At 54.3% G+C, this 20,512-nt stretch overlaps 1 protein-coding gene across 1 annotated transcript; it reads left to right on the top strand.

Annotated features, from left to right (window-relative positions):
* Positions 1–1,736: 1,736 nt before the first annotated feature.
* LOC147080596 (myosin-binding protein C, cardiac-type-like) lies at positions 1,737–18,689 on the top strand (the record flags this gene model as incomplete). Its single annotated transcript, XM_085981151.1, has 5 exons — positions 1,737–1,939; positions 2,890–3,038; positions 6,925–7,042; positions 13,105–13,153; positions 18,584–18,689. Coding segments are annotated over 5 exons (583 nt in total), but the record flags the coding sequence as incomplete, so codon positions are not given.
* Between the last annotated feature and the right edge of the window lie 1,823 nt (positions 18,690–20,512).

Below are 20,512 nucleotides of genomic sequence, written 5' to 3'. Positions count from 1 at the left end.
AGATTTACGAGAATGATTCCAGGAATGAGGGACTTCAGTTACGTGGATAGACTGGAGAAGCTGGGGTTGTTCTCCTTGGAGCAGAGAAGGTTGAGAGGAGATTTGATAGAGGTGTTCAAAATCATGAGGGGTCTGGACAGAGTAGATAGAGAGAAACTGTTCCCATTGGCGGAAGGGTCGAGAACCAGAGGACACAGATTCAAGGTGATTGGCAAAAGAACCAAAGGCGACTGGAGGGAAAACTTTCTACGCAGCGAAGTGGTTAGGATCTGGAATGCACTGCCTGAAAGGGTGGTGGAGCAGACTCAATCGTGGCTTTCAAAAGGGAGTTGGATAAGTACCTGAAGGAAAAATAATTTGCAGGGCTACAGGGAAAGGGCGGGGGAGTGGGACTAGCTGAGAATCGGCACGGGCTCAACGGTGCAAATGGCCTTCTCCCATGCTGGGAAAGGGAAGGGGAAGGGAAGGTGAAGGGGAGGGGACTGGGAAGGGAAAGGGGGAGGGGAAGGGACTGGGTAGGGGGAGGGGAAGGGGAGTGGGTGGGGAACGGGAAGGGAAGGGACTGGGAAGGGAAGGGGGACTGGGAAGGGAAAGGGGAGGGTAGGGGAAGGGGAGGGGAGGGGGACTGGGAAGGGAAGGGGGACTGGGAAGGGGAGGGTAGGGGAAGGGGAGGGGAGGGGGACTGGGAAGGGAAGGGGAAGGGGAGGGGATGGGCGGGGAGGGGGAGGGGAGGGGGAGGGGGACTGGGAAGGGGAGGGGATGGGCGGGGAGGGGGAGGGGAGGGGACTGGGAAGAGAAATGGGAGGGTGGTGGAGGAGTAGGGGAGGGGAGGAGAGGGGGAGGGGATGAGAGAGACAGGGGAAGGGAAAGGACGGGGGGGGAGGGGAGGGGAAAGGAAGGGGAGGGGAAGGGGAAGGGAAGGGACTGGGAAGGGAAGGGACTGGGAATAGAAATGGGAGGGTGGTGGAGGGGAAGGGGGAGGGGAAGGGGAGGGAGAGGGGGAGGGGAAGGGAAGGGGCGGGGACTGGGAAGGGAAGACCCCCTGGCGGGTGCCCTGTGTGACACTAGCCTCTGGCAGATGTCTCTGTTTGTATAAGAGAGTGTGGTGTTTGTGAGTGTCTGTGGGTGTTTGTGAGAGTGGGTGTGTGGCTGGGTGTGTGTGTGAATGGGTGTGTAAGAGAGCGTGGGTGTTTGTGAGAGTGGGTGTGTGGCTGGGTGTGTGTGTGAATGGGTGTGTAAGAGAGTGTGTGTGTGAGTGTTTGTGAGAGACTGCGAGTGGATGTGTAAGAGAGAGTGACTGTATGAATAGAACTGCGTTTGTGTTCAACCATAAATGTATTATGATGCTTTGGCAACATAAGATGTACCTTATCATGCCAATAAAGCGATTTGAATTTGAATTTGAATTTGACAGGTACACATGGTGGTCGCGTGTCCTCCACCTCAGCCTACAGGCTCAGGATCCATTGCAGTGACTCTAAGTGTGAGTAGTGGCACACTTGGTTTCTCGGTGTCCTGTTGGGGCCGCTTTGCCTGTTATCACTCTCTCACACACACAGCCCCTGGCACTAGCCATGCACTGACCTCAATCCTGCTCCCATGGGGGAAGGAGGTAGACATACAGGGACCCAGGGTGGTTTGTGAGGAGAGACAGACTCCATATCATCACCATCAAAGCAAGCTGTTCCAGCGAGGGCCCCAGGGCTATATCTATAAACCTGGGTGAGAGGGCCCAGGGTGGCAGTGGCAGGAGATGCCACTCATCTGTTTGTATCGGCAGCCTCCAGCGCAGAGCAGGTTCCAGGAGACCCCAGGGGAGAGAAACCTCTGGCTCCCACCAGCAGTGGCACAGCTCCGGAGCCTGCGACTGAAGGGACGGCGTCACAAGGTGCTGGTGGTTTATTCCTGGAGAAACCGCAGTCGGGAACAGTCTCGCTTGGTAAGTAACGGCAGCTTGTACCAAGAAATCTATAGAATTCCCCCTCCCCATCCCCAGTACCCCTCCCCCTCCCCATCCCCAGTACCCCTCCCCCTCCCCTCCCCTTCCCCATCCCCAGTACCCCTCCCCCTCTCCATCCCCAGTACCCCTCCCCCTCCCCATCCCCAGTACCCCTCTCCCTCCCCCTCCCCATCCCCAGTACCCTTCCCCCTCCCCATCCCCAGTAACCCCCTCCCCATCCCCAGTACCCCTCCCCCTCCCCCTCCCCATCCCCAGTATCCCCTCCCTCCCCCTCCCCAGTACCCCTCCCCCTCCCCAGTACCCCTCCCCCTCCCCATCCCCAGTACCCCTCTCCCTCCCCCTCCCCAGTACCCCTCCCCCTCCCCAGTACCCCTCCTCCTCCCCCTCCCCATCCCCAGCACCCCTCTCCCTCCCTCTCCCCCTCCCCAGTACACCTCCCCCTCCCCATCCCCAGTACCCCTCCCCCTCCCCAGTACCCCTCCCCCTCCCCCTCCCCCTCCCAGTACCCCTCCCCCTCCCCAGTACCCCTCCCCTCCCCAGTACCCCCCTCCCTCCCCCCTCCCCAGTACCCCTCCCCCTCCCCATCTCCGGTACCCCTCCCCCTCCCCATCCCCAGTACCCCTCCCCCTCCCCAGTACCCTCTCCCTCCCCATCCCCAGTACCCCTCCCCCTCCCCAGTACCCCTCCCCCTCCTCAGCATCCCTCCCCAATACCTTGCCCCCCTGAGTACCACATGTCCCCCGACACCCCACACCCCCCGACACCCCACCCCCCCCGACACCCCCACACCCCCCGACAACCCACCCCCCCCGACACCCCACGCTACCTCGGTACCCCCACGTCCTGTACCCACCCTCACCCCCCAGTCCCGAGTGTTGTACCCGACTCCTGACTGTCGCTGATATTCTTGTTTTGCGGTTGTTTTTCAGGGGCTGACATCTCCTTCATCACCAGGGCGTACGGCACCAACATTCTGAGGAAACCCACTGTCAGGTGGTTCAAAGGCAAATGGATGGACCTCGCCAGTAAAACCGGGACACACCTACAGTTAAAGGAGACGTACGATCGCAACACAAAGGTACCAAACTCCCCTCCCCCAGGGCCAATAGTGAACAGTCACCCCTCCCCAAGGGCCAATGGTGAACAGTCACCACTTTCCCAGGGCCAATGGTGAACAGTCACCCCTCCCCCAGGGCCAATGGTGAACAGTCACCCCTCTCCCACCACCAATAGTGAACAGTCACCCCTCCCCCAGGGCCAATAGTGAACAGTCACCCCTCCCCCCACCGCTAATGGTGAATAGTCACCCCTCCACCAGGGCCAATGGTGAACAGCCACCCCTCCCCCACCACCAATAGTGAACAGTCACCCCTCCCCCAGGGCCAATAGTGAACAGTCACCCCTCCCCCAGGGCCAATAGTGAACAGTCACCCCTCCCCCAGGGCCAACAGTGAACAGTCACCCCTCCCCCCACCACCACTGGTGAACAGTTAGCCCTCCCCCAGGGCCAATAGTGAACAGTCACCCCTCCCCCCAGGGCCAATGGTGAACAGTCACCCCTCCCCCAGGGCCAATGGTGAACAGTCACCCCTCCCCCACCATCAATAGTAAACAGTCACCCCTCCCCCAGGGCCAATAGTAAACAGTCACCCCTGCCCCAGGGCCAATAGTAAACAGTCACCCCTGCCCCAGGGCCAATAGTGAACAGTCACCCCTTCCCCAGGGCCAATAGTGAACTGTCACTCCTCCCCCAGGGCCAATAGTGAACAGTCACCCCTCGCCCAGGGCCAATAGTGAACAGTCACCCCTCCCCCCACTGCCAGTGGTGAACAGTCACCCCTCCCCCAGAGCCAATTGTGAACAGTCACCCCTCCCCCAGGGCCAATAGTGAACAGTCACCCCTCCCCCAGAGCCAATGGTGAACAGTCACCCCTCCCCTCACCGCCAGTGGTGAACAGTCACCCCTCCCCCCACCGCCAGTGGTGAACAGTCACCCATCCCCCAGGGCCAATAGTGAACAGTCACCCCTCCCCCCACCACTAATGGTGAACAGTCACCCCAGCACCAGGGCCAATAGTGAACAGTCACCCCTCCCCCAGGGCCAATAGTGAACAGTCACCCCTACCCCAGGGCCAATAGTGAACAGTCACCCCTTCCCCCACCGCCAGTGGTGAACAGTCACCCGTCCCCCATGGCCAATGGTGAACAGTCACCCCTCCCCCACCACCAATAGAGAACAGTCACCCCTCCCCCAGGGCCAATAGTGAACAGTCACCCCTCCCCCGGGGCCAATAGTGAACAGTCACCCCTCCCCCCACCGCCAGTTGTGAACAGTCACCCCTCCCCCCACCACCAGTGGTTAACAGTCACCCCACCCCAGGGCCAATAGTGAACAGTCACCCCTTCCCCAGGGCCAATAGTGAACAGTCACCCCTCCCCCAGGTCCAATAGTGAACAGTCACCACTCCCCCCACCGCCAGTGGTGAACAGTCACCCCTCCCCCCACCGCCAGTGGTGAACAGTCACCCCTCCCCCAGGGCCAATAGTGAACAGTCACCCCTCCCCCAGGGCCAATAGTGAACAGTCACCCCTCCCCCAGGGCCAATAGTCAACAGTCACCCCTCCCCCAGGGCCAATAGTCAACAGTCACCGCTCCCCCCACCGCCAGTGGTGAACAGTCACCCCTCCCCCAGGGCCACTAGTGAACAGTCACCCCTCCCCCAGGGCCAATAGTGAACAGTCACCCCTCCCCCCACCGCCAGTGGTGAACAGTCAACCCACCCCCCAACGCTAGTGGTGAACAGTCACCCCTCCCCCATGGCCAACAGTGAACAGTCACCCCTCCCCCAGGGCCAATAGTGACCAGTCACCCCTCCCCCAGGGCCAATAGTGAACAGTCACCCTTCCCCCCCACCACCAGTGGTGAACAGTCAACCCTCCCCCCACCGCCAGTGGTGAACAGTCACCCCTCCCCCATGGCCAACAGTGAACAGTCACCCCTCCCCCAGGGCCAATAGTGAACAGTCACCCCTCCCCCCAGGGCCAATAGTGAACAGTCACCACTCCCCCCACCGTTAATGGTGAACAGTCACCCCTCCCCCAGGGCCAATGGTGAACAGTTACCCCTCCCCCACTGTCAATGGTGAACAATCACCCCTCCCCCACTGCCAATAGTGCACAGTCACCCCTCCCCCCACTGCCAATAGTGAACAGTCACCCCTCCCCCACCGCCAATGGTGAACAGTCACCCCTCCCCCACCGCCAATAGTGAACAGTCACCCCTCCCCCCACCGCCAATAGTGAAGTCACCCCTCCCCCACTGCCAATAGTGAACAGTCACCCCTCCCTCACTGCCAATAGTGAACAGTCACCCCTCCCCCACCGCCAATAGTGAACAGTCACCCCTCCCCCACCGCTAATAGTGAACAGTCACCCCTCCCCCACTGCCAATAGTGAACCGTCACTCCGCCCCCAGGGCCAATGGTGAACAGTCACCCCTCCCCCAGAGCCAATGGTGAACAGTCACCCCTTCCCCAGGGCCAATGGTGAACAGTCACCCCTCCCCCAGGGCCAATGGTGAACAGTCACCCCTTCCCCAGGGCCAATGGTGAACAGTCACCCCTGTCCCACCGCCAATAGTGAACAGTCACCCCTCCCCCACTGCCAATAGTGAACAGTCACTCCTCCCCCAGGGCCAATAGTGAACAGTCACCCCTCCCCCAGGACCAATAGTGAACAGTCACCCCTCCCCCAGGGCCAATGGTGAACAGTCACCACTCCCCCAGGGCCAATGGTGAACAGTCACCCCTGTCCCACCGCCAATAGTGAACAGTCACCCCTCCCCCACTGCCAATAGTGAACAGTCACTCCTCCCCCAGGGCCAATAGTGAACAGTCACCCCTCCCCCAGGACCAATAGTGAACAGTCACCCCTCCCCCAGGGCCAATGGTGAACAGTCACCCATCCCCCAGGGCCAATAGTGAACAGTCACCACTCCCCCAGGGCCAATGGTGAACAGTCACCCCTGTCCCACCGCCAATAGTGAACAGTCACCCCTCCCCCACTGCCAATAGTGAACAGTCACTCCTCCCCCAGGGCCAATAGTGAACAGTCACCCCTCCCCCAGGACCAATAGTGAACAGTCACCCCTCCCCCAGGGCCAATGGTGAACAGTCACTCCTCCCCCAGGGCCAATGGTGAACAGTCACCCCTCCCCAAGGGCCAATGGTGAACAGTCACCACTTCCCCAGGGCCAATGGTGAACAGTCACCCCTCCCCTAGGGCCAATGGTGAACAGTCACCCCTCCCCCAGGGCCAATGGTGAACAGTCACCACTTCCCCAGGGCCAGTGTTGAACAGTCACCCTCCCCCCAGGGCCAATAGTGAACAGTCACCCCTCCCCCAGGGCCAATATTGAACAGTCACCCATCCCCCAGGGCCAATAGTGAACAGTCACCACTCCCCCAGGGCCAATGGTGAACAGTCACCCCTCCCCCAGGGCCAGTGTTGAACAGTCACCCTCCCCCAGGGCCAATAGTGAACAGTCACCCCTCCCCCAGGGCCAATAGTGAACAGTCACCCCTCCCCCAGGGCCAATAGTGAACAGTCACCCCTCTCCCCACCACTAATGGTGAACAGTCACCCCTCACCTCAGACCTGCATGGCAGTGGAGCCGGCAAGTGTGCAAGGTTTAGCGTGTTACTTTTGTAAAACACAATTCAGTGTGTGAGATAGAGACAGAAGTAATAGTCCTCCATGGGGCATCATACCCCACCTCTGAGGAAGGGAACTCTTCGCAATGTGCGGGTATGAATTGCTTCCAGCGTGTGCTTGGCAACAGCCTGAGAACAGCAACCAGGTGAAGACCTACTAAATCTCAAGGTCCAGATACTTCACCGTGATGACGCTACCCCTTTAAGTGGGTACGTCTAACTCCGCACCTTCCCTCTCTTGTTTTTCCAAAGGTTTCCACCTTTGAGATGCACATCCTGCAGGCGAAGACCACCGACGCAGGAGGTTATCGATGTGAAGTGACTGACAAGGACAAGTTCGACTGCTGCAACTTTGAGCTGATCGTTCAAGGTGAGTGCAAGCAAGACCTTCCGATGACCCTCTCCCCATAAACTACCTCTCTCTGGACAGGTGGTGGTTTGGGAGGGTCTCCACTGGCCCAGAGTCTGAACTCCATGACCACTCCATTACAAGTGATTACAGGTCACCGTCTCGTAATGGGACCATAACCACAACACCAATGCCTGATTCACACGGCCCAGTTCAGGAGCACTTCAGCCAGTCTGCTGTTTCTAAATCAAAAGCAAAATACTGTGGATGCTAGAAATCTAAAATAAAAATAGAACATGCTAGGAATAATAGAAAAACAGGATATTCTTTTAAATGTGAGAAACTATTAAATGTTGCTGTTCAGAGAGATTTGGGTGTCCTTGTACAGGAAACACAGAAAGCTAGCATCCAGGTACAGCAAGCAATGAGGAAGGCAAATGGCATGTTGGCCTTTATGTCAAGGGGGTTGGAGTATAGAGTAAGGAAGTCTTGCTCCAACTGTACAGGGCCTTGGTGAGACCACACCTGGGGTACTGTGCACAGTTTTGGTCTCCTTATCTAAGGAAGGATATACTTGCCGGAGGCGGTGCAACGAAGGTTCACTAGATTGATTCCTGGGATGAGAGGGCTGTCCTATGAGGAGAGATTGTGTAGAATGGGCCGATACTCTCTGGAGTTTAGAAGAATGAGAGGTGATCTCATTGAAACATACAAGATTCTGAGGGGGATTAACAGGGTAGATGCTGAGAGGTTGTTTCCCCTGGCTGGCGTGTCTAGAACTAGAGGTCATAGTCTCAGGATAAGGGGTCGGCCATTTATGACCGAGATGAGGAGGAATTTCTTCACTCAGAGGGTTGTAAATCTTTGGAATTCTCTGCCCCAGAGGGCTGTGGATGCTGAGTCTTTGAGCTGTCAAATCTATTCAAGGCTGAGATAGATTTTTGGACTCAAGGGGAATCACGGGATATGGAGATCAGGCGGGAAAGTGGAGTTGAGGTCGAAGATCAGCCATGATCTTATTGAATGGCGGAGCAGGCTCGAGGGGCTGAATGGCCAACTCCTGCTCCTAATCCTTATGTTCTTATGAAATGCTCAGCTGGTCAGGCAGCATCTGTGGAGAGAGAAACAGAAGTAACGCTTCAGGTCAATGACCTTTCATCAGAACTGGAAAAGTTAGATTTAACAGATTTTAAGCAAGCACAGAGGCCGGGAAAGCCGGGAGGAGAGGAAAGAACAAAAGGGAAGGTCTGTGATAGGGTTGAAGGCAGGAGAGATTGAATGACAAAAGGGATGATGAGGCAAAGCAAAAGGGGACAAATGAAGAAACAAAAGATGGGTCTAGAGGAGCTGAAAATGACAACAGCGGAATCATTGCCAGCACCTGCTGTCCGAAAAAATGGGAGCGATGGTTGTGATCTGAAATTGTTGAACTCAATGTTGAGTCCAGAAGGCTGTAAAGTGCTTAATCGACAGATGAGGTGCTGTTCCTCGAGCTTACGTTGAGCTTCATTGGAACAGTGTAGGAGGCCGAGGACAGAGTGAGAATGGAGCAGAGAATTAAAGTGACAGGCGACCGGAAACTCGGGGTCACCCTTACAGACTGAACGGAGGTGTTCCGCAAAGCGGTCACCCAATCTGCGTTTGGTCTCCCCAATGTAGAGGAGACCGCATCGTGAGCAGCGAATACAGTATACTAGATTGCAAGAAGTACAAGTAAATCACTGTTTCACCTGGTAGCTCATGGCTGGTGGGAAGGGAGGAGGTAAAAGGGCAGGTGTTGCATCTCCTTCACTTGCACAGGAAGGTGCCGTGGGAAGGGGAGGTGGTGTTGGGTGTGATTGAAGATTGGACCAGGGTATTGCAGAGGGAACGGTCCATTGAAACATAAGAATTAGTAGCAGCAGTAGACCATACGGCCCCTCGAGCCTGCTCCGCCATTCCAAAAGAAAGACTTGCATTTATATAGCGCCTTTCATGACCACCGGATGTCCAAAAGCACTTTACAGTCAATGAAGTACTTTTTGAAGTGCAGCCACTGTTGTAATGTAGGAAACGCAACAGCCAATTTGCGCACAGCAAGCTCCCACAAACAGCAATGTGATCATGACCGGATAATCTGTTTTGGTGATGTTGATTCAGGGGTAATTATTGGCCAGGACACCGGGGAGAACTCTCCTGCTCTTCTTCGAAATAGTGCCATGGGGATCTTTTATGTTCACCTGAGAGGGCAGACGGGGCCTCGGTTTAACGTCTCATCTGAAAGACGGCACCTCCGACAGTGCAGCACTCCCAGTGCATTGCACTGGGAGTCTCAGCCTAGATTATGTGCTCAAGTGTCTGGAGTGGGACTTGAACCCACAACCTGCCGAGTCTGAGGCGAGAGTGCTACCCACTGAGCCACAGCTGACACTAGATTCAATAAGATCATGGCTGATCTTCGACCTCAATTCCACTTTCCCACCCGATCCCGATATCCCTTGATTGCCCGAGAGTCCAAAAATGTATCTCCCTTCGGAATGCTGAAAGGGGAGGGGAAGATATATTTAGCGGTGGCATCACGCTGAAGGTGGCGGAAATGGCGGAGGATGATCAGTTGAATGTGGAGGCTGGTGGGGTGGAAGGTGAGGGCAAGGGGAACCCTATTGTGGTTCTGGGAGGGAGGGGAAGGCGTGGGAGCTGAAGTGCGGGTAATAGGATGGACACAGTCGAAGGCCCTATCAACCGCGGTAGAGGGGAATCCTCGGTTGAGGAAAAAGGAAGACATATCGGACCACTGGTGTGGAAGGTGGCATCGTCAGAACAGATGCTGTTTCTCATTGACTTGGGATCAATAACCCAGTATAAGCTGGTCAAATTTACAAGTGATATCAAACCAGGAGGAGCAGTGGGATCAATGGAGGGAGCTCAGAAATTACAGAACGAGTTGGACATGTGAGCGGGGAGAACAATGAAATTTGGAATTTAGTACAGAAAGAGCTGAACATAGGAAGGGAAAATGGGGAACACAAGTACTCAGAAACAAGGGTCCTCGATTTAAATAAAGGAAACTACGATGGTCTGAGGAGCGAGTTGGGTAGGATTGATTGGGGAATGGCACTCAAAGGGGTGACGGTGGATAGGCAATGGCAAACATTCAAAGACCGAATGGATGAACAACAGAAGTTGTTCATCCCAGTTTGGCACAAAAATAAAACAAAAAAGGTGATTCAACTGTGGGTAACAAGGGAAATTAGGGATAGCATAAGATCCAAGGAGAGGACATACAAATTGGCCAGAAAAAGCAATAATCCTGAGGATTGGGAGCAGTTCAGGATTCAACAAAGGAGGACAAAGGGATTAATTAAGAAAGGGAAAATAGAATATGAGAGTAAGCTGGCAGGGAACATAAAAACTGACTGTAAAAGCTTTTATAGATATGTGAAGAGAAAAAGATTGGTGAAGTCAAGCGCAGGTCCCTTGCAGTCAGAATCGGGGGAATTTATAATGAGGAACAAAGAAATGGCAGACCAACTAAATACATATTTTGGTTCTGTCTTCACAAAGGAGGACACAAATAACCTCCCAGAAATACTGGGGAACATAGGGTCTGATGAAAGGGTGGAACTGAAAGAAATCAGTATTTGTAGGGAAATGGTGTTAGGAAAATTGATGGGACTGAAGGCCGATAAATCCCCAGGGCTTGATAATCTACATCCCAGGGTACTTAAGGAAGTGGCCCTAGAAATAGTAGATGCATTGCTGGTCATCTTCCAGAACTCGATAGACTCTGGAACAGTACCTATGGATTGGAGGGTAAATAATGTTACCTCACTATTCAAAAAAGGTGGCAGAGAAAAAGCGGGGAATTATAGACCGGTAAGCCTGACATCGGTAGTGGGGAAAATGCTAGAGTCCATTATAAAAGATGTAATAGCAGAGCACTTGGAAAGCAGTGACAGGATCGGACAAAGTCAACAAGGATTTACAAAAGGTAAATAATGCTTAACTAATCTACTGGAATTTTTTGAGGATATAACTGGTAAAATAGATAAGGGAGAACCAGTGGATGTGGTGTATTTGCACTTTCAGAAGGCTTTCGATAAGGTCCCGCATAAGAGATTAGCGTGCAAAATTAAGGCACATGGGATTGGGGGCAAGGTATTGACTTGGATAGAGAACTGGTTGGCGGACAGAAAGCAAAGAGTTGGAATAAACGGGTCATTTTCCGAGTGGCAGGCAGTGACTAGTGGGGTACCGCAAGGATCGGTCCTAGGACCCCAGCTGTTCACAATATATATTAATGATCTGGACGAGGGAATTGGATGTAATATCTCCAAATTTGCAGACGACAAAAAGCTGGGTGGGAGGGTATGCTGCGAGGAGGATGTCGTGAAACTCCAGCACGATTTGGACAGGTTAGGTGATTGGGCAGAAACATGGCAAATTCAGTATAATGTGGATAAATGTGAGGTTATCCACTTTGGTGGCAAAAACAGGAAGGCACATTATTATTTGAATGGCAATAGATTGGGAGAAGGGGAAGTGCAAAGAGACCTGGGTGTTCTTGTGCACCAGTCGCTGAAGGTAAGCATGCAGGTGCAGCAGGCGGTTAAGAAGGCAAGTGGTATGTTGGCCTTCGTAGCAAGAGGGTTCGAGTACAGGAACAAGGATGTCTTGCTACAGTTGTACAGGGCCTTGGTGAGACCGCACCTTGAGTATTGTGTGCAGTTTTGGTCGCCTTACCTGAGGAAGGACGTTCTTGCCATGGAAGGAGTGCAGCGAAGATTCACCAGGCTGATACCTGGGATGGCAGGAATGACGTATGAGGGGAGATTGTGTCGATTGGGCTTATACTCACTGGAGTTTAGAAGATTGAGAGGGGATCTCATCGAAACCTATAAAATTCTGACAGGCCTGGACAGACTAGATGCTGGAAGGATGTTCCCGATGGTCGGGGAGTCCAGAACCAGGGGTCATCGTCTAAGGATAAGGGGTAGGACATTTAGGACTGAAATGAGGAGGAATTTCTTCACCCAGAGAGTGGTGAACCTGTGGAATTCTCTGCCACAGAGGGTGGTGGAGGCCAGTTCATTAAATATATTCAAGAAAGAGTTGGATATATTTCTTAAGGCTAAAGGGATCAAGGGATATGGGGAGAAGGCAGGGACAGGGTACTGAATTTGGATGATCAGCCATGATCTCATTGAATGGCGGAGCAGGCTCGAAGGGCCGAATGGCCTACTCCTGCTCCTATCTTCTATGTTTCTATGAAAGGTGTGGAGATCGGTAAGGATAATGTGAAAGAGACCTAGGAGTGATGGTAGACTCAACATGAAAGGTCTTGGTGTGTGAGGAGACCTTACTGAATCCTTCACTCGCACAGGAGCGAGCTGCATGCGAGAAGGTGGCAGAAACACTGCGGTTAACCCTGGGACTGCACCTGAGGGATTGCTATCTCCCACTAGTACTGGGCAGTTGTGGTGTTAACTTGTGCCAAGTGTCTATACGGGTAGTGTTGAGACTATACTGAACTCATCTATTAAGGGTCCTTACAATCTGCAGTCAGAAGACATCAGTCTGGGGCCTGGATTTGAACCCAGCCCCAGGACAACGGGCCTCGAGAGAGGGCTTCCTACTCGCAAGGCTGGGTGAAAGGACTGAGGGGGACACAACAACAACGTGTATTTATATAGCTCCTTTAAAGTAGTAAAACATCCCAAGGTGCATCACAGGAGCATTATCATAAAAAAATTTGACACTGAGCCACATAAGGAGATACTGGGGCAGGTAATCAAAAGCTTGGTCAAAGAGGTGGGTTTTAAGGAGCATCTTAAAGGAGGAGAGAGGCGGAGAGGCTTTGGGAGGGAATTCCAAAGCTTAAGGCCTCGGCAGTTGACGGCACGGCCGCCAATGGTGTAGTGATTAAAATCGGGAATGAGAATTTTTAAATCGAGGTGCTGGTGGGCCGGGAGCCAAAGCAGGTCAGCGAACACAGGCATTATGGTGAACGGGACAGTTTGCCGTGCACTATTTGGAGCAGACTTGTAAACGTGTTCTGTAAACACTACAGTAGTGAAGCTAACTCTGGCCTGTTCTAATCCCAGAGGTCCCTATGCAAGAGGATGTGGACATTCTGTCTCAATTCAGACGCACGTAAGTGATTCTCTGTTAATTTGAAATGTGAAATGTGCTTTAACATCATTGATGCCCGACTCTAGAGTTACAAAATCCCATGGCAATACATTATATCCAGACCTCACAAACCAGGGCCATTCAACACACAGCCACTCCTCATAATGGCCACTTGCCTCTGCATCACCCTTGAGCTGTGAGTAGTGGCAGGCCCAGCCTTCAGTTGAGTCACTGCCGCCCAGTGTTTGCGCATCTGCGGCCCGGGCGAGCTGGCCTGTCACAGTTCCCACAGGGTGCTCGCACTCATGTCTGTACCTTCAGGCTCAGCAGGAAGACATGTGCCAGTCAGGCCCAGACCACCCTCAGCAATCTGCTGCTGTCATAGGGCTGGTTGCCTGGGGATTGGTGCCATTCCAGCTATGTTGCTAGGTTACTTGTGGGTAGTGTCCCATTTGGGCTGTGCCTGAAGCGATCCAACTTGGCAGGCTATTGCTATTGGTCCAAGGTGGCAGCCTATTGGTTCACTGTGGCAGCGTGTTGGTCCAACATGGCAGCCTATTGGTCCAAGGTTGCAGCCTATTGGTTCAACATGGCAGCCGATTGATCCAAGGTGGCAGCCTATTGGTTCACTGTGGCACCATGTCGGTCCAACATGGCAGCCTATTGGTCCAAGGTGGCAGCCTATTGGTCCAACATTGCAGCCTATTGATCCAAGGTGGCAGCCTATTGGTTCAATGTGGCAGCCTATTGATCCAAGGCGGCAGCCTATTGGTCCAACATGGCAACCTATTGATCCAAGGCGGCAGCCTATTGGTCCAACATGGCAACCTATTGATCCAAGGTGGCAGCCTATTGGTCCAACATGGCAGCCTATTGACCTAAGGTGGCAGCCTATTGGTCCAACATGGCAGCCTATTGACCTAAGGTGGCAGCCTATTGGTTCACTGTGGCAGCTCATTGATCCATCACAGCTGTTCCAGGAGCCAAGCCTGCATCCCCCTCCCTCCGCCTACTCCATTGTGTTGGTTATCAACCCTTTCTTTAGTGGTTGGAGTTCAGTTGAGTCGATTTAATGGGTTTATAAATATATAAGCTACGGCCGGTGAAGGGGATGAATATGGGTAAAGTGTCAGATTGTACTTGGGCTTGTTTCTGGTACCTGCCTCATCGTGCAGCCGCTGGACAGAACATTCTTAACCTGTACTTCACACCACCATGTAGGAGCCTGGTGGCCACGTGGGATAGGAGGAGGCTGGGAGGGCGCGGAGTCACTGCTGCGTTTGCAGCAGTGCTCGGCATCCCAGCTCTTAAAGTGGCACCAGCTACAGGTGGAGCCTCCAGGTACCGAGCCACCGTCAGATGATCTACTTAATTGGCTGATGACAAACACAGCAAAGGCGTAAATAGCGATGGGGAATCCCCTGTTCTCGACCAGGGCCGTGGCCCCTTTAAGGAGCTGGGATGGCGAGCTGCTCAAATGGCAATCCCAGAATCTCTCCCAGCATTCGGATCACTGTGGAGTCACAGGGGATTCTGGGGGATGCTGGGGTGTGAGAGGACCACCGAGTCACATCAGTAACCAATGGTACTAACACTCACCGTCTGCCTGTGAACCGCGCGTCACTCCATCCCCCTCTCCACCCCCTCTCCCTTCTCCTCCCCACCCCACCCCCCTTCTCCTCCCCACCCCACCCCCCTTCTCCTCCCCACCCCCCACCCCCTTCTCCTCCCCCACCCCTCTCTCCCCCCCTCCCCACCCCTCTCTCCCCCCCTCCACCCCCACCCCTCTCACCCCCCCTCCATCCCCTCTCTCCACCCCCTCTCCCTTCTCCTCCCCACCCCCACCCCCCTCTCCACCCTCCCCCTTCTCCTCCTCCACCCCTCTCTCCCCCTCGCCTACTCCTCGCCTACTCCCCACCCCACCCCACCCCTCCCTCCCTCCTCTCCGCCCCCCCTTCTCTCCGCCCCCCCTTCTCTCCGCCCCCCCTTCTCTCCGCCCCCCCGTTCTCTCCCTCCCCCCCTTCTCTCCCTCCCCCCGTTCTCTCCCTCCCCCCGTTCTCTCCCCCCCGTTCTCTCTCTCCCCCCCTTCTCTCCGCCCCCCCGTTCTCTCCCTCCCCCCGTTCTCTCCCCCCCCCGTTCTCTCCCTCCCCCCGTTCTCTCCCTCCCCCCGTTCTCTCCACCTCCCCGTTCTCTCCACCCCCCGTTCTCTCCCTCCCCCCGTTCTCTCCCTCCCCCCGTTCTCTCCCTCCCCCCGTTCTCTCCCTCCCCCCGTTCTCTCCCTCCCCCCGTTCTCTGTTCCCGTTCTCTCCCTCCCCCCGTTCTCTCCCTCCCCCCGTTCTCTCCCTCCCCCCGTTCTCTGTTCCCGTTCTCTCCCTCCCCCCGTTCTCTCCCTCCCCCCGTTCTCTCCCTCCCCCCGTTCTCTCCCCCCGTTCTCTCCACCCCCCCGTTCTCTCCCTCCCCCCGTTCTCTCCCTCCCCCCGTTCTCTCCACCCCCCCCGTTCTCTCCCTCCCTCCGTTCTCTCCCCCCGTTCTCTCCCTCCCCCCGTTCTCTCCCCCCGTTCCCTCTCCCCCCCCGTTCTCTCCACCCCCCCGTTCTCTCCACCCCCCCGTTCTCTCCCTCCCCCCGTTCTCTCCCCCCACCCCCCCGTTCCCTCCCCCCACCCCCCCCGTTCCCTCCACCCCCCCTCCGTTCCCTCCACCCCCCCCGTTCCCTCCCCCCCTCCTCTCCATCCTCTGCCCCACCCTATCCCCAGCACCTTGCTGACGGCACTCTCTAATGCTAACACACCACCATCTATCACCAACATTGTTTGAGCCCATTTTCACCCCATCAGCAAAGCAATGCACGAGCCTCTCACCCCCATTGTGAAGGCATCTCATTGGTTATGTCATGAGGTTTCTCTATTGTGACAGACCAATCAGTGGCCTCGATGCAGGAATGATGAAGCAATAAGTTTGTGAGGTGAGTGTGTCGAACATGTCACGGTCAGCAACACCAGCAAGGGCTGATTTGATATGAAAGAAAGAACTTGCATTTCGAAACAACCTTTCATGGCCTCAAGACGTCCAAAGTGCTTCACAGCCAATAAAGTACTTTTTGAAGTGTAGTTACTGTTGGTTAGTCATCAACTATGTTGACTCTTAACTGTCCTGTGAAGTGGTCTTGCAAGCCCCTCAGTTGAATCAAAACCACGATTGGCGGTTCGAGTAGGCCCACCACCATCTTCTCAGGGCAACGGGCGGTGGGCAATAAATGTCAGCCTTGCCAGTGACACCCACATCTGGAGAATGAATTTAAAAAGCCAGCCAAACTAGCAACAACAGATGGGCTCGTTTAACAAACAGGAAATAATGACATTCTCTGCTCATTATCACCAATTAACCCAGCGTTTGCCGGGGTTTAGCTACAGGGAGACGCAAGATTAACACATCGGCTCCAGCCGCCAATCAATGATCTCACTCAGAGATCCAAAGTCACACCGCTGTAACCAATACAGGTACTCTCCATAGACAAGGGTTAGGAACAAAACAACAGCAGCTTTACTCTGTATCGAACCCGTGCTGTCCCTCCCTGAGAGTGTTTGATGGGAGAGTGTAGAGGGAGCTTTACTCTGTATCTAACCCGTGCTGTACCTGCCCTGGGAGTGTTTGATGGGACAGTGTAGAGGGAGCTTTACTCTGTATCTAACCCATGCTGTACCTGCCCTGGGAGTGTTTGATGGGGACAGTGTAGAGGGAGCTTTACTCTGTATCTAACCCGTGCTGTACCTGTCCTGGGAGTGTTTGATGGGACAGTGTAGAGGGAGCTTTACTCTGTATCTAACCCATGCTGTACCTGCCCTGGGAGTGTTTGATGGGGACAGTGTAGAGGGAGCTTTACTCTGTATCTAACCCGTGCTGTGCCTGCCCTGGGAGTGTTTGATGGGACAGTGTAGAGGGAGCTTTACTCTGTATCTAACCCGTGCTGTACCTGCCCTGGGAGTGTTTGATGGGACAGTGCAGAGGGAGCTTTACTCTGTATCTAACCCATGCTGTACCTGCCCTGGGAGTGTTTGATGGGACAGTGTAGAGGGAGCTTTACTCTGTATCTAACCCGTGCTGTACCTCCCTGAGAGTGTTTGATGGGACAGTGCAGAGGGAGCTTTACTCTGTATCTAACCCGTGCTGTACCTGCCCTGGGAGTGTTTGATGGGGACAGTGTAGAGGGAGCCTTACTCTGTATCTAACCCATGCTGTACCTGCCCTGGGAGTGTTTGATGGGGACAGTGTAGAGGGAGCTTTACTCTGTATCTAACCCGTGCTGTACCTGCCCTGGGAGTGTTTGATGGGACAGTGTAGAGGGAGCTTTACTCTGTATCTAACCCATGCTGTACCAGCCCTGGGAGTGTTTGATGGGGACAGTGTAGAGGGAGCTTTACTCTGTATCTAACCCATGCTGTACCTGCCCTGGGAGTGTTTGATGGGGACAGTGTAGAGGGAGCTTTACTCTGTATCTAACCCGTGCTGTACCTGCCCTGGGAGTGTTTGATGGGACAGTGTAGAGGGAGCTTTACTCTGTATCTAACCCATGCTGTACCTGCCCTGGGAGTGTTTGATGGGACAGTGTAGAGGGAGCTTTACTCTGTATCTAACCCATGCTGTACCTGCCCTGGTAGTGTTTGATGGGACAGTGTAGAGGGAGCTTTACTCTGTATCTAACCCGTGCTGTACCTCCCTGAGAGTGTTTGATGGGACAGTGCAGAGGGAGCTTTACTCTGTATCTAACCCGTGCTGTACCTGCCCTGGGAGTGTTTGATGGGACAGTGTAGAGGGAGCTTTACTCTGTATCTAACCCGTGCTGTACCTGTCCTGGGAGTGTTTGATGGGACAGTGCAGAGGGAGCTTTACTCTGTATCTAACCCGTGCTGTACCTGCCCTGGGAGTGATTGATGGGACAGTGTAGAGGGAGCTTTACTCTGTATCTAACCTGTGCTGTACCTGCCCTGGGAGTGTTTGATGGGTCAGTGTAGAGGGAGCTTTACTCTGTATCTAACCTGTGCTGTACCTGCCCTGGGAGTGTTTGATGGGACAGTGTTGAGGGAGCTTTACTCTGTATCTAACCCCTGCTGTACCTGCCCTGGGAGTGTTTGATGGGACAGTGTAGCGGGAGATTACAGAAGTTCTCAACAAGATCCATCTTTAAAGCAGCAGGTTAATCCATTCGGAGCCAAGCCTCATGGTGACAGGCGGGCAGAGATTTCTGGGTATGAGAGCTTTGAGTGATGGATCAGCATAAATCAGCGACAAGATCTCTTTATTCAAAAGCAGTACTGAGTAGTATTTGCACAGTGTGTGTGAGGCGGCACTGACATGCTTGACAATGGCTGAGGTAACTCTCGCCCAGTGGATTGGAGGACCTTCCGCCCCATCAGCAGGTCCCCTGGTTTCTAACTGGTTGATCTCTCTCTGCAGTAGCACAGATGCGGGAATGGAAGGTGGCGAGCTGGACTTCAGTGCACTTCTTAAGAAGAGGTAAGAGCAAAGATATTCCACCCGACAACACGGGGATATTCCACCCAACAACACGGGGACATTCCACCCGACAACACGGGGATATTCCACCCAACAACACGGGGATATTCCCCCCAACAACACGGGGACATTCCCCCCGACAACACGGGGACATTCCACCCAACAACACGGGATATTCCCCCCAACAACACGGGGATATTCCACCATCAACATGGGATATTCCACCCGACAACACGGGGATATTCCACCCGACAACACGGGGATATTCCACCCGACAACACGGGGATATTCCCCCCAACAACACGGGATATTCCACCCGACAACACGGGGATATTCCCCCAACAACACGGGGATATTCCACCCAACAACACGGGGATATTCCACCCAACAACACGGGGATATTCCCCCCGACAACACGGGGACATTCCACCCAACAACACGGGGATATTCCCCCCAACAACACGGGGATATTCCACCCAACAACAAGGGGATATTCCCCCCAACAACACGGGGATATTCCACCCGACAACACGGGGATATTCCACCCAACAACACGGGGATATTCCACCCGACAACACGGGGATATTCCACCCAACAACACGGTGATATTCCACCCGACAACACGGGGATATTCCACCCGACAACACGGGGATATTCCCCCCAACAACACGGGATATTCCACCCGACAACACGGGGATATTCCACCCAACAACACGGGGATATTCCCCCCGACAACACGGGACATTCCACCCAACAACACGGGATATTCCCCCCAACAACACGGGGATATTCCACCCAACAACATGGGGATATTCCCCCCAACAACACGGGGATATTCCACCCGACAACACGGGGATATTCCACCCGACAACACGGAGATATTCCACCTGACAACACGGGGATATTCCACCCAACAACACGGGGATATTCCACCCGACAACACGGTGATATTCCACCCAACAACACGGGGACATTCCACCCGATAACACGGAGATATCCACCCAACAACACGGTGATATTCCACCCGACAACACGGAGATATTCCACCCAACAACACGGTGATATTCCACCCGACAACACGGGGATATTCCACCAACAACACGGGGATATTCACCCGACAACACGGGATATTCCACCCAACAACCACGGGGATATTCCACCCGACAACACGGGGACATTCCACCCGACAACACGGGATATTCCACCCGACAACACGGGGATATTCCACCCGACAACACGGAGATATTCCACCCAACAACACGGTGATATTCCACCCGACAACACGGGGACATTCCACCCGACAACACGGGGATATTCCACCCGACAACACGGGATATTCCACCCGACAACACGGGGATATTCCCCCAACAACACGGGGACATTCCACCCAACAACATGGGGATATTCCCCCCAACAACACGGGGATATTCCCCCAACAACACGGGATATCACCCGACAACACGGGGATATTCCACCCGACAACACGGAGATTTCCACCCGACAACACGGGATATTCACCCAACAACACGGGGATATTCCACCCGACAACACGGTGATATTCCACCCAACACACGGGGACATTCCACCCGACAACACGGAGATATTCCACCAACAACACGGTGATATTCCACCCGACAACACGAGATATTCCACCCAACAACACGGTGATATTTCCACCCGACAACACGGGATATTCCACCAACAACACGGGGACATTCACCCGACAACACGGGGACATTCCACCCGACAACACGGGGATATTCACCCAACAACACGGGGATATTCCACCCGACAACACGGTGATATTCCACCCGACAACACGGGGATATTCCCCCCGACAACACGGGGATATTCCACCCAACAACACGG

Source organism: Somniosus microcephalus, unplaced genomic scaffold, assembly GCF_052327205.1.
Source record: "Somniosus microcephalus isolate GS21.2 unplaced genomic scaffold, FLI_Smic_1.0 scaffold1399, whole genome shotgun sequence".
In the NCBI taxonomy this organism is placed as follows: domain Eukaryota; kingdom Metazoa; phylum Chordata; class Chondrichthyes; order Squaliformes; family Somniosidae; genus Somniosus; species Somniosus microcephalus.
This window is presented reverse-complemented; position numbering and strand designations above follow the sequence as displayed.